Source organism: Falco punctatus (genome assembly GCF_963210335.1).
Source record: "Falco punctatus genome assembly, chromosome: 7".
Taxonomy (NCBI): domain Eukaryota; kingdom Metazoa; phylum Chordata; class Aves; order Falconiformes; family Falconidae; genus Falco; species Falco punctatus.
In genome coordinates this window covers 72,048,655-72,064,409 of record NC_137587.1, presented here as the reverse complement: position 1 = coordinate 72,064,409, position 15,755 = coordinate 72,048,655, and the positions used below count along the sequence as shown (strand labels likewise).

The following is a 15,755-nucleotide window of genomic DNA, read 5'->3' as shown; positions in this document are numbered from 1 at the left end:
GTATTGACTCCATCTACACTGGTGTCTGTAAGTGCCGCGTGCTGCCCAGCCTGGCTGCCCGTCCATGCAGCCGCCTCTCGCAGAGCCCGTGGGTGCCGGCAGCAGCCTGCCCGGGCACGCCGTGCAGAGCGCTTTGGCTAGCGGCACGCGGGGCTGCGGGGAGTGCTGAGTGCATGAGGCTGGCGGGTCCCCTCTGGTCCCCCCTGCAGCTGCACTTGCAAGCTTGGGCTGTAAGGACAGCAGCTCTGGGTTTGAGGGTAGTCTCTGGGCACCCCACTGAAGGCCTTGGGGCCGCCAGACATCTCCAATCTCTTTCTGACTCCTAAGGGTCTCCCCCTTTACTCCTGGAAACATGTGGCCTTGAATTAAACTACATGGAGAGCTCTCGACTAAACAGCTCACAGCAGCAGTACAGGTTTGGGCAAAGTAGAGTCTTGTAGCTGTACCTATAGAGACTTTAAAATGCAGAGACCAGAGGGATCAGTGTAATTTCAGGGAAACAGTCATTGGAGCGCTTGTGCTTTTTCCCTTCTGGTTCTAAATGTTCAAATTCTCATAAAAATATGAGAAAAAAATCTCCGTGGAATGATTGTGCTGCTGGAATCATCATTGGCTTTTTGGAAGTTCCTCTTTCTTTTTTTTTCTTTTCTTTTCTTTTTTTTTTTTTTTTTTGGTAATTATTTTTAGGGCTCTTTAGATGAGAACAGATTTGTATTCTTCTCTTCACACTGCTCGCTTACCACCTGAAATCCTCATCTGCTCTTTGCAGTTCCCAGCACAACTGCAAGCAATATCCTGAACAGAGCATTCTAACTTCAGGTGAGGAAAAGCAACAGAAGCAGATGGGCTTGTAAACAGCAGAGATCTGGCTCTCCCACAGAAGTCCTTGCGGAGTGGAAGGGAGCAGAATGGTTAGTAAACACTGAGCAACTTTCATTTTCTGGGCTGAAATGTGATAATCTGGGGAGGGGAGGACAGCGTAGGAACAGCAGCTATCGCATTCTGGCACAATCAGCTATTCCCAGCAGAAGCTGTTCCTGTTAGAACTTGCAGCAAATTGGAGAATATGGGAAAGGGGTGTGCGTTTTCCAGCATCAGGGAATTTGTGGGTGATGAAAACAAGATTTCCAGCAGCCTTTTTGCACTAGCATTTTAGTCTTGGTTTCCAAAGAGGTATCCTGCTGTCTTTCTGTCATTCTTCCCTCCCCTTGGATGACTTCTGAAACTGTCAGTCAGTCAGGGTTGTGACTAACTTCATTGCTGACAAAGTTCCCACCAGTTACCTGAAGGTTTGCAGCTGTACGGAGGAAAAAGAAACCCAAAGTGGGGTCTCCACTGGTGGAACAAACCTCAGCCGTGCACCCGCGCCGAGCAGCAGCAGCAGCCAGCTGGCCAGGTGGTGCACTGCTGCTCCAAGGGAGGGTGCGCTGCCCTGGGGCCAGCCAAGCACCTTTAGGATGTGGGAGTGAGCGGGATTGCTGATCTGCGGGGTCTAATGCCCCAGTAACCCAGCCTGGGTACTTTGGCTTCTCAGGGGTCCGCTCGCTGCAGCACGTGTTTCATGAATGGGGTGACAGTGCAGAGAGTCACAGGGCATCAGCCTCGTGCGTGGGGTGTGGGCAGGTGGCCGGTCTGTCCCACCAAGGGGACACCACGGGGGCATGGGGAGAAAAGCCCAGTGCTGACACAGCTTGTCAGGGCCTTCAGACTGGGCGCTGGCAAACCTCCGCGTACATCGTGCCACCCCCAAGAAGCAGCACGTGAACCGTTGCCTGAAGGGACGCGGATCCCCGACTATATCAATTCTGTGTTTTCTTGTCCTTTCCTTACCCTCTGTGTTGTAGAGCCTGAGAGTGAAGCACCCAGGCAGGTACCTTCCCCCGTTGGAGGGCTGGGGACTCCTCCTTGCTTTTCCTTCATGCTTGGGCAGGACTCTTTTTCCTGCTATTTCTATCGACCCTTTGCTTAACAGTGAACCCGGGGGGATTTGGCTGCTTAGCTTTAGAGCCAGGAAATGAATGAAGAAGGGCAGAAAAAAGGAAAAAAAAAACCCAACCAGAATAGGGAGGCTCACTGCCATATTTTATTGAGCCCACCGAGATTTCTATAAACCACATGGTATCAGGTGTAAAAGGAATGAAAGATGATAACCGATGTGGAAGAATGGAGCAGCCCAAAACTCCCACAGGCCAGTGAGTCTCCAGAAATGTTGGAGAGGCTTAAACAGCAATTTAATGTGTACCTGCTGGCAAAGAGCAGCCCCTCCACCTTGTTCCTGTCAAGAAGAGGTCCTGATTCATGTCATGTGTTTTCTTTCCTTGGCTAGGGAGACTGCTGCAGATCCTGTGGAGTGCAAGAGTCACGGAGAAAAGAGACCTATGAAAGATGGTTCCAGGTTGGGTTTTTAGAGAAGTTTGTGCTTGAACTAGTGTTGAAGAGATGATGTTTCTATTTTTCTTGGAGATTGGGAGGGGAGAGATTACTGAGTCCCTGAGTCATAATGCAAAATGATTAAATCTGGAACGGATTCCAGAAAAGACATTTAGGGACAGCTAAATGCACAAAGCAGCTTCAATATACCCACCACTAGAGTTCGTCCAGTTTTGGATGATGCCTCTGAAGTGGGCAAAGTTTTAATAAAATCCATATGTTCAGGGACTCAAAATACAAGAAAAAATAATGAGGAGGAAGAGAGAAAATGCCAAAAAGTTTCCAATTTTGTTCCTGAGAATGTCTCAGCTGGACAAGAACCACCACAGGTTAAGGTGATCCCCATAACCTGACACTTGCGGAACAAGTGGGCTCACTTCATCCTGGCACAGGTAGTTCTAGCATTTCTAGGGAGAGGTGTAATTCCAAAGAATAACCTCGGAGGTTAAGTCTGAAAATCAGTTTATTTCGTAGGTGGGCTAGAGGGGGGTTTAATTATGTGTTTAGATTGGTGTTGCTTTAAACATTAATTTTTCCTGGGAAGGGAAGACGAATCATGAATGACACCTTCATACAGCTCAGATGTGGAGATGGAAAATCAGCGGGGACTGGTGAAAGCCCACAGCCTCTTATGGCAGGTGGAAATGAGCTCTGAATTAAAGAAAATCTCTTTTGTTTATTTTGGGCCAAAAATAACTGGACTCAGGGCAAGGGCTAGTTCCCTGAGAATGGGTGCTCAGCAGTTTTTTGACAGTCAGGCTGTCAGAAGGAAGCTGTCCGCAAGGCAGACTATATATGCCTCAATTATTTTCTTTGCCTTATTTCTCGTTTCTGCTTTGTGTGTCATATTCTCCTTGCAACTTCCCAAAGCAGAGTTACTCTTCCACTTGTTCCCCTTTGCCTCCTGCTGAGTCAGTTCCTTTATTTTCCACCAGTACTGTAGTCACTCCCAGAATCTGGGAAATCTTCCTCAGAAGTCTCCTTGTCTCCGGAGCTTACTGCCAGCTCTCCCATAAAGCTTTTAATTCTTCGTTATAAAGATGAATAAAAGGCCAGAGAAGTGTGCTGTGACACCCAGTCAGGTGCCATTACCCTGTAATTCTTTAAAAACTCCGTGTGCGTTTACAGTGGCTGAGAAGCTCCGCAGTGGGAAGCCTGCGGCCGGGTGGTGTTAGCAGGTGAAAGAGAAGCCAGCGCTGTGGCCTGGTATCAGGCACCAGGTTCGGGTTTGGTTTGAACACTGACTCGGTGAGCCTGGGGAGTCATTTCCCTCCTCTGTGCACCTGTTTCCACTCCCCAGCTCTAATTGTCTCCCTGCTTGGCCTGGGAGCTCTTCAGGACACAGCCTGTCTGGCTGCGTGTAGGTGCAGCGCCTCAGCACAATGCAGCCTTGTCTTGGTTGGGGCCTTAGGTGTTCAGGTAATGCAAACAAGAATAAAAGCTGTGCCCAGACAGCAAGGCAGGCTTCCCAGACATGCTGCCCTGCAAGCACGTCTGAAACCCGATGTACTGGGAGCTGTCTCCATTCCCAGACCTTGGCTTCGCTCAGCCAGCCAGCAAAGCATTAACCAGTTCCAATTACAATGGGGAGGTGAACTGGCACGTTCCCAGTTCCGCTGGGAACTGGTGTGAAATCACCAAACTCATTTTGCAATCTGAAGCAGCACCTGATAGGAACCTCCATCCCTCGCAGCTACGGACCTGCCTGGAGCTGCGCCACTTCCCTGCAGGTGACAGCTCCTGACGTCAGCCCTGAAGCTCAGAGCCATCTCGTCCCACTCCCAGCCCACGCTGCCCGTGCTTGAGCCTACTCCAATTTGCCAGCGGAGAAACGAGCAAAACCATTTTCTCCTTTCCTCCCTTGTCTGCGGAGGTGCGTTCACGTCCCTTTGACTGTCCTTCTTGTCCGCTGGCTTCTGCACAGCCCCTTCCTCCCGTTGTTCGTTCGTTCCCTGTACTCCATCCCATCTTTTGCCTGCCTCCCTGGCTGGATGCAGCATCTCGCAGGTCCTGCTTCACACTAAGAGAAGGGGTATTAGATGGATTCCCCACAGAGTATAAATTGAATGGAGAGAAGTGGCTGGTTTCCCAGCAATAATTTATCTGATTAAAAAAATACTCCCCAAACTCCCCCTCCTCTGCTGATCCTACGCCCCCTCCAAAAAGAACATTGGCATTCGGGCTAGTGTTTGAACTGTATTATTCAAATGGCTGGAAGGGGGATTTAGATGGGAAAATAACTGTCAAAAGATGGCTCTCTGGGGATTTTCCCTGGAGCGTGAGCTCTGAAATTTGGAACATGGGTTGTTGTATGGCAGAGGCAGAGAGAGTGAATAATTCTGAGTCAAGTACCTCCGCGATTTCTAGCTTTGCCCTCATCTAACAAATACCTTACACAGATACGCACAGATGCACACACACATGTGCCCCCGCACACACGTTCCATAGAAGAAGCCATTAGCAAATGGCTAAAAAAACTCCAAAGCACAGCAAGCTGTTCCTGCTGTTCCCTTTCTTCTCTCTTTTTATTTTTTTTGGCCTTACTTCAGGGCTGGTTCCAAAGAAAAAAAGAAATCCGCCTCATAAAATGCCTGTCTCCTTGTGTGTTACCTGTACAGGTTTTATTCCTTTCAAATCAGCGCTATCCAAGGCTGGTAATTCCCTTCTCCTGCATTCCTTTACTCACATGGACTGCTGTAACTGGGGAACAGGCACCCTGACACCCCTCTTCATCACAGCAATGCAGCGTGGGTGACCTGAGCCCCGTGTTTCTGCCCCATCTGCATTTCGCCGTTGCCTTGTTCTTTGAGGGAGAGAGGCAGGTATTTTACATTTCGTACTGCTCCCACAGTACGCCGTGATTTATAACAGGTGCTACCTTGTTAATGTCAAGGGCAGAATTGCTACCGACATTCGAGCTGCAAGAGCGTATGAAACCTGTGTAGTTAGCTGGGGCACCGGGCTGCTGGCTGGTGTGCATTCCTCTGCCCGCGGGCTGCGCCAAGCCTGCCTGCCGCTGGCTGGGCCACTGGGCACAGCTTTGCAGCCTCTAGTCGCCAGGGCTCAGGTTTCCTTGCTTTTTGACAGGAGTACTGTTCAGATGAAACCTCTCTCCGCTCCTTCTGGAGGATTTACACTGCCACAAGTCTTCATTTTTTCCAGATGTTTTACCTAATAAATCAAGGAGTCTCATCAGAGGATTCGAATCCAAAAGCTGTTGCCATGACTTCAAAGGCACAGGCTGGAATGGAAAGAAGCAGTGCAGACATTTTATACCACTCTGTAGTCACTGATCAATAAAATACACTCCGGTTCCAGGATTTTTTCCTGTGGATACCAAAACTCCACTGTGATTAAATGAAATGGTGCTGTGCTCCTTCGGCCAATCTTTGTTTAAAAGCACTGAGCTGCAGTCCTCGCAGGCTGCACCAGTGACCCAGGATGGGGCTGGTCCTGCGGCTAGGGAGCTCTGCCAAGCCCCGTCCGAGATCAGGGACCATTAACTCAGGTTTGAACTCGCTCTGTCCTTTCAGATCAATACATGGCTGCGTGTTTTCTCTCAGTGCTAGTTGAGCTATTCTCATGTGAAGGATTCAGATGTCCATTCATATTCTTCAGATGTTTGGGAGAGACAAAGATAAAAATACTTACATGGCTGCAAAATGTGATTGTGTGTGATTATTCATATTGGTTTGTTCCTTGACTGAGAATGTAACTTTTTTTTTTTTTTTTTTTAAATATAGTGAACCGTTTTTTTTTACGGTGCCTACATGGTGTCATTTCCTTTCACTGTTACATTTCTAAAGATGAATGCTCTGGCATTTTGAGAAACTGTTATGTGTGTGTTTCTGATTACTTGATAGCAGACTGCACTGCAGGATAATGTAACAAAGACAAGCAGCTGAAGAAACAAAAGATGTTCCTGCGGGTAGGTGAGCAGAAAACCGGCAAGACTGTGTTTTGGTTCCCTGTTTTCCCGAAGAGTGCTGGCATGGCTCCAGCTGCCATAGGTGCTGCCCATCAGAGAAGCCCAAGTGAGGCTGTGTTCAGCAGCAGCTTCTTTGCTAAGGTAAGCTGCCCTTCTTCCCCCTCCACCTTGTCTTCCCTCTCTGTGCAGATAGCTGTGGGGCCATATGCCAAACAGTTTCCCATCTGGATTTGTCACACCACTCCAGTAACAGTTGTGTGTCCAGGACTGAATGGGTGGTGGCAGGAGGGAGAAGGTGGTGTGGCTGTGGGGAGCCCCTTCAGCTGTGAAGAGAGGTGCCCAGGCTGTGTTGAGTTTCAGGAGAGGATTTGGACTGTCTCCTTCACAAGGCTGCCCTGCACTGCCTCTCAGCACAGCCATGAGGCTGTGAGAACCTCCTGAGGCTACCTGCAGCAGGTGGCGTGAGCAGAGACTTTGGCTTGTGCTGTCTGAGGATTCTGGTACATGAATAAGTTGTCACTGGGGGGCTGTTGAGGGAGGACTAAGCTAACCCTGTCTTACGCTTGTTGCAGGTTAAAAGCATGCAGAGAGCTCTTGCTGCACAGCAGATGTGTGGTCAACTGCTTGTGGGCCAGATCTTTAGGGTAAGTGGGGACCGTAGCACTTGGAGTGCTGTGAAAATACAGTGCAACCCCCAGTAAACACTGTAGTTATGTAAAACAGACATGGGACATGATTTACTCCAGCTAGATCCTATTCTATGTGTCCCAGGCAGCAGGGAGCAGAGGGCATTTGGTCCTGCGATGTGTTTAACCGATCTTAAAAAAACATCACGGTTGCCCAACAGGTAGATGTTTCAAAGAAGGGGACGTCCTGCTGCATTCTGGTGGAGGGCTGTCAGACAGGTAAGAGCCAGGTATGTATCTCCTATGTTGTCATGATATGTGCAGACTGAAAAATAACCTCATCTAAATATTAATAATAAAATAACAGTTACCATGATACAGTTTGTTCCTGCCATAGACTTCAGAAAAATCACTGCTTTTCTTCCCTCCCCCAGGATGCTGAAGCTCAGCACGCCAAACCGTTGTGACTGCCTGGGATTGGTGACATCTAGAATGATACGTGTTGGATCATCAGAACAGAGTGGGAGCTGCACAGCTTGGCTTCGGGATCCAAAAATAGGTACTATCATTTCTGAGCTGAAGCCTCCCTTCTCTTTCCCCACCCAGCCCTGCCTATTTGGCACATGCAGCACATAATTGTAGTGTTCACATTGTACCAAAGAAAAACCACATTCCTACAGCAAACCATGCATTAAGTAGTGGACATGCTTTGGAGGCAGAGTGTATTATGACATGGAGCCTAAATCTGTGAGCATCAATGCTGATGGTTTGCAGATTTTCTATGGGCAATAGGTATAGAAAGGAGTACAGCTCATCTGCTGCATTGCCATGTGGAAAAGCATCAGAGATGTTCAGAAACGTGCTGTAAAATAGGGAGCTTGAATTCCTTTCACTGGACAGCTGCTCAAGTACGTGTAATTGAATGATTGAGTGATGAATGTAGCACATTTGATTTTTCTCTGGATCTTTTCTCCTTTATTCTGTAGCTCTGTGAATTTCAGTCATGCTTTCACCTTTTTTTAAGTCTGCTCACTGGAGTAAGTATTTGTCTGCCTCTGCCAAACCCCAAAAAGCTATGTTTCATTAAAAAACACTGATTATTCAGGAAGGGTGAAGGTTGATCCACAAAGATAACGCTCTTTGAAGATGTCTGCTCCTTTGGTAGTGACTGATTTAAATGGGTTCCATTTTATTATGCTTGTTACGCTCTTCTCAAGGCCACACAAAGGAGGAGGAATTGTGTGAGGCCATATAAATCAGGGTTTGTTATAGGGATGTCAGACACAACTGCACCGTGGGGTGTTAATAGTGAGCAGGCAAGTAGTCAAAAGCAAGTCAGGACCAACTAACAAAAGCCACAAAGCTAATCTGTCTGGTTCTTGATGCTTCCCAAAAGTGCCATGTCTGCACACTCATGTTCTGTTCTGGGAGAAGCTTGGGGTGTTAGCCTGATCCATATCACATTTCCAAAGTGCTCCAGTAGTTGGATGAGTAGGTTTGGTGGAACATCTTTGATTCTCAAGTTCTCCCGTCAGGAAGGACCTAAAGATGAAGCTGTGTGACACATCGCCAGTCCAGGTCTCTTCCTACTTACTAACACCACGCTCAATCCGCTGGATTCATGCTCAGCTAAAGCAGTGGTGATCAGGCCACCGGACACAGCAAGGGACCTGCTGGATTAAAATTCCATGGAACAGGTCGTCATTGCATGGAGGAAGAAAACTGCCGATCTTGGTGCATACGAATAAGAGTTTCCTCCTTTTCCAGCAGCACTTTGTGGGTAGAGTGGAAGGCAGCCAAGAAAATTTAACCAGATTGAGAAATATAAAAACCCTTTTAGTGTGCACTTGAAGCGAAAGCTCTCAGGCAATATTTGCTGTACGCTGGGCCACGGAGACGCTGCACTCACCAGGTCCTTTCTCCAGAAATGTTCGCCCTCGACATGGCTGCTGCAGTGGCGCCCCGTGTTGCATCTATAGTCAGGTTCTTGCAAGTCCTGGTAACCTCTCCTTATGGGTGGATCTTTTATGTGTAGGTTCATTGTGAGTTAAATCCCGAGGCTCTGACTCCACTGAGTTCCTGAGCGCTCAAAGAAGTGGTCTGGGATCTTGGTGTGCGGCCTTGGGGGAAGGTACCAGCGCACGCGCCTTCCCCCTTCCTCAGTCCTGTGGTGTAGGAAGCCTTGAGTGCTTCAGCTTTTCAGAGGTTTCTGCTCGCTCTTTCCATCACCTGCTCTTGCCTCCAAGTCTCAAGGCTGCCTTTTTACAGAAGGAATTCAAGACAGAGGAAAGTTTCAGGAGTTGAATGTAGCTTGTGAGCAAGGATCTGGGATGTCCCTTGGACAGACTGTACACGTGTGCATGCCCATGTGCCTGTGAGCACATACCATTGTGGTTTCTGTGTTACTTTTTGTTATTTCTCAATATTTCCATTATTATTTAATGTATTTATCTTGGTTGCTGGTAATTACAGCAGGGAAAGTGCTGACTCTGATGTCCTTTTGGGACATGATATTGGCTTGGGACAACCCAACATTTTTGTGTGGGCTTGTGAAAAATGTTCTGCCCACTACCCGGCAACCCCAAGAACATTCCTGGTTTCTCTGATAACATCCTTAAGCACAGCACCGATACAAAGACTCCTGTGTAGATGAATGACCTGACACTTCCAAAGATTATTTATTTTCCAGGACTTCTGGGTCAGGAGAAGCTATTTGAGTTCTACCTATTCCTCTCAAGAAGGAATTCAGCTATCTCAGTTCTATACCTACAGTGTCCCTCCATTTCACAGATGGAAATAAACGAATCTGGCAGACCAGCAAGCAGGGAGCGAGAGCCCAGACCAGGACAGGCTGGTGCCACCGTGGTGGCCTGACAGCTTTTCCGAAGACAGTAAATGAGATGGGAAAGGCATAATGCTGGTAGGGAGGAGGAGCTGGGTGAGCTCCAGCACGGGGACAACAGAGGGTGCTGTAGGTCACAGCGCAGCTGGCGTGACAGCTGTGCAAAGGGTGCCACATGCTCCAGTTCAGGTGCAAGGGATGCAGCTGTGATCCCTGCAGGTGTCGGTTGTCTTGCGACGGTGACCGAAGTGATGGTGGGGGAATGATGGTCAGGGAAGACTGAGGTGCAACTGGATAATGCCAGATACTGGCCAGGGGTTCATGTCTCCCTTTAAAATCAAGCAGCCCTGCTTCTCCTCCTAAGCAGAAGGGCTGTGTTTAGGAGGCTGGGGGGTTCGGGCAGCCAGGGTGCTTGCGGGAGCTGGGAGCGCTGTCGGGCAGGGAGGACGCGCTCAGGTTCGGCACACAGGTACCCTCCAGCTGGAGGTGCAAAGCTGGATTTTGCCGTTGTGAACATTTGCCAATTTTAACATATCATGTGCGTCAATAGTGCCTCTAACTTGCCTTAATACCTTTTTATGAGAATAAAATCTGTTCTTATATGGTGCTTTTCATGCTTGAGGCAGTTCAAAGCGCTTCGCTAAGCACAGTAATGAGTTAGATCTGGGGAGCGCAGTGATTGTGTAGGCAAATACAGGGACTATTATGTGCTTCGCAATAATTCACAGAGCCGCCTATGCTAGAAACTTATTTATTGAAGAGAGGAATGTTGGCTGGGTCTCACGGTTGTCCTCTGGAAGATTTTAATGCTCTTTAGCTTGCACATAGACAGGCACCTCAGAGAACTGGAGCCAAGAGACCTTGCTTGAGGAGCAGCACGCGGAGCTGTGCAGCGCCAAGGCAGTCGTGTCTGCTGAGGGGCCCCAGACAGTGGCAGCCCTCAAGCCCAAGATTTACCTTTCTGAAGCATATTGCATCTCTCTGAACCCTCTCAGTGTCTTCAGGCTGGCTTTGTTATTTGATGTCCCCTTTTACCTTACTTTTACTCACAAAGTAAAAGCTTTTTTGTGCAGTACCTTCCACCCCTCAGTCTTGAAGAGGGATTACCGAGTGTAACAGTGACACTGTGGAACACCGTGGAAGTATTGCTGTTCTCCACAGGAATAAAGGGACATTTAAGGCTAGATCCAAGTGGATGTCTGAAATGAAATCCACACAAAATTTAGGCACCTTAGTCCAAAGTCATGATCCTGAAAAACCTGCTCTCAGCTCTCCCTGCTGCAGGAGCTGCCTATGCATGGCAGACTCTGCATATTCAATGTTCAGCTTCTTCCTTGCCTTCTCACAGGCACTTGGGAGTATGTCTTCCCAGACAGACCTTTCCTGCTGACCTGCTGGCAGAACTGACTGGCATTTCTCCCTGAATTATTTGGGTCAAAATGAACTGGTCTGGTGGAGGAGGACGGTAGGTCAGTAGGTGCTTCCACTGGCCTGGCCATCTGTGCTGGTAGATACCCAGTGCATGACTGCAGAACGCCATGTGCCGTCCAGTCCTCAAAGTAAATTCATGTCTTTTTACCTTTTCTAGAAAAGGCCAAATTGCCCTTAGCTCCTGTGGGTATATGCTGATGGGTGGGGTGCCCTTCCTGCTATTATATAGGCCTTGGTGGAAAATACACATTATCCACTTCTGCTCTGCAGTGGTATTTCTCCAAAGGGAGCAAGATTTTTACTATTGCTGTATAATGACTCTATGATTCTATGCTTACAGAAGGATAATTAAGAAAGTGAGCAGGCTCAAAGGGGAAGATGCTGCCCTTCTAGGTGTTGTCTCAGCATACACACCTTCACAGGCTCACTGCTTGCACACCCACCTGGCCTGTGCAGCTTGGCTCTTTTGGGCTGTTCAGTATATTCAGCTTACCGAAGAAGTGTTTGCCTTCATGGCAGAGGCTCTGCCCTTTGGTGTCCCCTTTGCATACCACAGCGGTGGTAATTAGCAAAGCAGTTAAAGAAAGAAGTTTCTTTGGCGTTTGTGATGCCCCAGAAAGCATCCCATGTTCCAGGGTAGCCTTGAAACGCCTCCTTAAGCTCCTGTGAGGTCACTTATGCTGCGCCTCCTGGGAACAAAGAACATTTGCATGGCTTTTCAGCGTCTCTCTCCCCCTGCCCAGTGATTTGTGTGTTAACTTTGAACAACAGTCATTACCTCTCTGGTGTTCAGGGCACCAGAGGGTTTCAAACCACTGTGAACAGGGCAACCCTGCTGTCAAGAACAGAGCTGGCCAATTTGCAGTGTAAGCAGGGTCTGACTTACTGTCGAATTCACTTCCTAGCAATCGTAGCAGGAAGGATAGGAAGGTGTCACTTTGGGCTCCTCTGGAATGGGACAGGGAGACCAAAACCAAAACAGTGAAGACTGTAATTAAAGTCTAATACTATCTCTAATTGAAATCTGATGAAACATTCAAGCAGACAGCCTACAAGTGCTTTACAAAAAGTGGAAAGCAAATGCTTTTCGGGTAAGCGTTTATGCCTCACAAGGGTTGTAAGCGCTAGTGAGAGTGCAAGAAGAGAATTCAGCTCAGTTAGCACCGGTCTGTAAAGGTACATGTCCAGTTTTGCACTTAATTCTGTTTATCTGGGACTATTAATTAGCTCCTTTCAGCTTCCTTGTGAAGATCTGTATGTTAGGTCTACTGAACTGTCTTGCACATAAAGATGTGTGTCATTGATTGCTTGGGCAGCTAAATTGGGCAGATGGTTCACTACTCAAAGGAATCTTGACTTCGCATCCTTTTCTGCTGGGGCAGGAATACTGGGGATGACTTCAATCTTGATGTAATCTGCTTGTACACTTTGCTTTTCTAATTTCATGCCTAGGTATGACATTTCCATTACAAAGGAGTTTTGTTGGTTGAGTTCTGCTGGTCTGGGTCTTTCAAAAGCTGATCAGAGCTTCTGGTCATGTGCTTCTACTCTTTTCCCTCAGAACAAAACATCATCTACACCCATCTTAGGCTATCAAAGCCCATGAAGCAGTTCAAGTGCCAAAGACAACCCAAACGGCAGCCTGAGAAAATTATGTCTCCCATAGGGGCTGTTGAATATGCACAGACGTATGGTCTGTTTTCCTAACGTGCCTGTCAGAACCCTGCTGATGCCTCCAGCAGAGAAAAATATTTGGCATAGGCCATTTCCCTGCAAACTACTCCTTGCAGGAAACAGAAAATGTTCTTTTCCTACATATTTATTTGTGCTTAACTGTAATCACAAAGGGTTGCATTTTTTCCCCTTTCTCTGGTGACCTATGAATGTCTACTTGCTGTCCTGCATTTCCTCTTATCTTTCCAGAACTGTCAGGCTTTTCACCCCTTCCTCTGGTGTCCGCTGTATGCCACATAACAATTTGCTGTAGGAGATGAGCTTTAAGGTGGGTGTGCTCTATTCAGGTTTACTTAGCACCCTGTGCAGGCTTTCCTATTTTTTAATCCTCATTCTCTTGTTCAGATACCCTGGTGAAGATGTTCTAATGTGGACAAGGCTTTTCAACACAAGTATATGTGCTGCTAATTTTCCAGACCGTCTCTTTCGCTGTCTGTTGTTTTCCCATACATTGATCAGTGGATTCCTTTGGTCAGAGAGAAGATCCCCCCTGTAAGTGCTGACTTAGAGTAGTTTCACCCGCTGCTCAATTTCAAGAGTCTGCTTGTAGCTTTTTTGGGAGTGTGAATTAAGTTCCTAGCACTGCATAAGTTGGTGTGCAACTCGCAATGAATTAATATCCATTTATCTTTCAGGCTGTGGTTTGCTCACCTGCTGCAGCGTCATCCCACCCACCCCAGGCCCATGAAGTACTTCAAAGGGGGATTTTGTCGACATTGACCACTGTGCTGATGTTCACACATCCTTGTTATCGCCCCTTGAGTTACCCTGTCTTTTCCCAAAGGTGGGGACTGGTTCTGTTGCTCGCCCCACTGTTCAGTTCCATTGCGCATTTTTGCAGACTGCGGAACACTACAGGTCTCTACCCGACTCCCTTCTGTTGTAGGTTCTTGGGTTATTGGATCTCTCTTCTGTCAGTCAGCTTTAGTGTAGACATGGTGACTTTCCAGTGCTGTTTTAACAGGTTGGTTCACTGACCTCAGACCCTCAGCCTGGAGGCGGTCTCCAAGGCAGCTGCTGCGGTGCAGCAGATCCAGTACTGGACTCATTGATGCCCATGTTAACTGTGAGTAAAAAAAATCCACTTTTGAGTGGTTTGTTCCAAAATCTAATCAGGATCCGTTCTCTTACCTGAGTTCACTTAGCCTTTCAACACTGCAAATAAACTATTCAGGGGAGAGAATCACAGCGCTTTCTGTGCTTAGTCCTTTGTACGTATCTGTCATTTTTAGGTGAAGTGCAAGATATCTTAGCTTGGTCACTTCTAACACAGTAGGCATCATTCATCTGCATCAATTGAAGTTTAGTGAAACCTCTCATACGTCAGAACTGACTGTAGCCAGGAACAAGACTGCCGCCTTCATCTTCCTGGTGTGGGAATTGCCACGTGCGGTGCTTGCCTTGCTCGGGGCCAGAGCTCTCACCTCCTGCAGCAGCAGCCTGCACACAGCAGGTGCTTCCTCGGGAGTCATCTGCAGGCACTGTACCCCACAGACCACTACCTTTGCCAGAAATTGGATGCAACACTTCAAGAACAACAACAACAACAAAAATGAATAAGAGAATAGGAGTGTTATAGGAGGGTTTTCTTCCTGATGTCTTTCACTGCAACTTTTTTACAGCTTTCTTTTTAGGCTAAGCATAATACATGAGTTCTGCTCTTCAGTAAAAACACACATTAACAGCAGTAGTAGCAATAAACATCAAAAGCATGTCAGTAATACTATTCCTTGCCTTCCCTGTGCTGTCTTCTCCCAAAGCAGTACTTCTTGGAATGACCTGGCAGCATGAGAAGTAGTGGCTCACTGCAGATACTGTGCTGACAAGTCCAGAAGGGTCAGGTCAGCGCTACCTGGTGTCTGGTGAGTGGGCTAGAGGTCAGAAGGAAAAAGCTGGGCGATCGTTTGAAAGGATGGTTTAGACAAAAGTAACAGATCATGAAGCAAGCATCAGCCTGAAAGAGGATTTTAGAGGCAGATTGCAGCCATTTGGGGCTAGAAAAACATTAGATTTGTAAGAAAGCTTTTCTTCCTCTGTCAAATATATCGCATTTGTTACCTGCCTCAGAGGGCTCACAGCTGAAAAATGCCATTTCTTTTCTTCATAGAATGTAAATGTTCATTCTAGATGATATAGACGTAAACCTCAATTTCTTCTCAGCCCTCACTTGAAGTTTTTGAACATGGAATGAGAGTCTTTTTGAGAAATGGATTTCTTGTTGAATATATGCACTCCTGTACTTTGAGGAATGAAGGGTGATGCTGATAGCCTTAACCTCTTTCTCGTTTAGCAATGTAAATCTGTTCCAGCCATCTAAATTCTCTCCAGTTTTTGGTAGTTATCCTTTTTAGCTGAATTCCTTTGGGAATGAAAGGTATCTTGCTTTTACGCAAGAAGTCCATTGCCTGTATAGCGTAAGAGTATTTTCCTCCCAGATTTCCTTGCCAGCACGTGCCTCCCACTACACTGAAGGAGGATATGCCATTTCAACCTTTGGTCCTCTAAGAGCATCCCCCCAAAAATGTGCATTAGTGGAGGGGGAAGCAGGTGGAGCAACAGCCTGGGCAACATCTGCAGTGTGGTGGTACCTTGGCTGGGAGGTGAATAAGTGCCTTCGCTTGCTTCAGGCCGGGATGCTCTTTGGGCAGTGGTGTTCAAAAAGCACTGATCTCTGTTGGTATGAACTAGCAACCTTTAGTTTCCTGCAATTCCCTCTGCTCCATTCAGAATCTCTGAATGTCTTTGTGACTCACTTGGACACAAA

General features: G+C 47.4%; 1 protein-coding gene across 1 annotated transcript in view; it reads left to right on the top strand.

Moving 5' to 3' along the window:
• The window catches only part of LOC308067039 (uncharacterized protein), a 62,141-nt gene that overhangs the window by 44,098 nt on the left and 2,288 nt on the right, over nt 1-15,755 (top strand). Inside the window, exons 2-8 of the mRNA XM_080395203.1 lie at nt 770-911; nt 2,327-2,395; nt 4,124-6,499; nt 6,931-7,002; nt 7,206-7,274; nt 7,419-7,543; nt 9,674-14,057. Of these exons, the coding sequence (XP_080251329.1) occupies nt 6,347-6,499; nt 6,931-7,002; nt 7,206-7,274; nt 7,419-7,451 (327 nt within the window). The 5' untranslated portion in view covers nt 770-911; nt 2,327-2,395; nt 4,124-6,346 and the 3' untranslated portion in view covers nt 7,452-7,543; nt 9,674-14,057. The remainder of the gene's footprint in view (nt 1-769; nt 912-2,326; nt 2,396-4,123; nt 6,500-6,930; nt 7,003-7,205; nt 7,275-7,418; nt 7,544-9,673; nt 14,058-15,755) is intronic.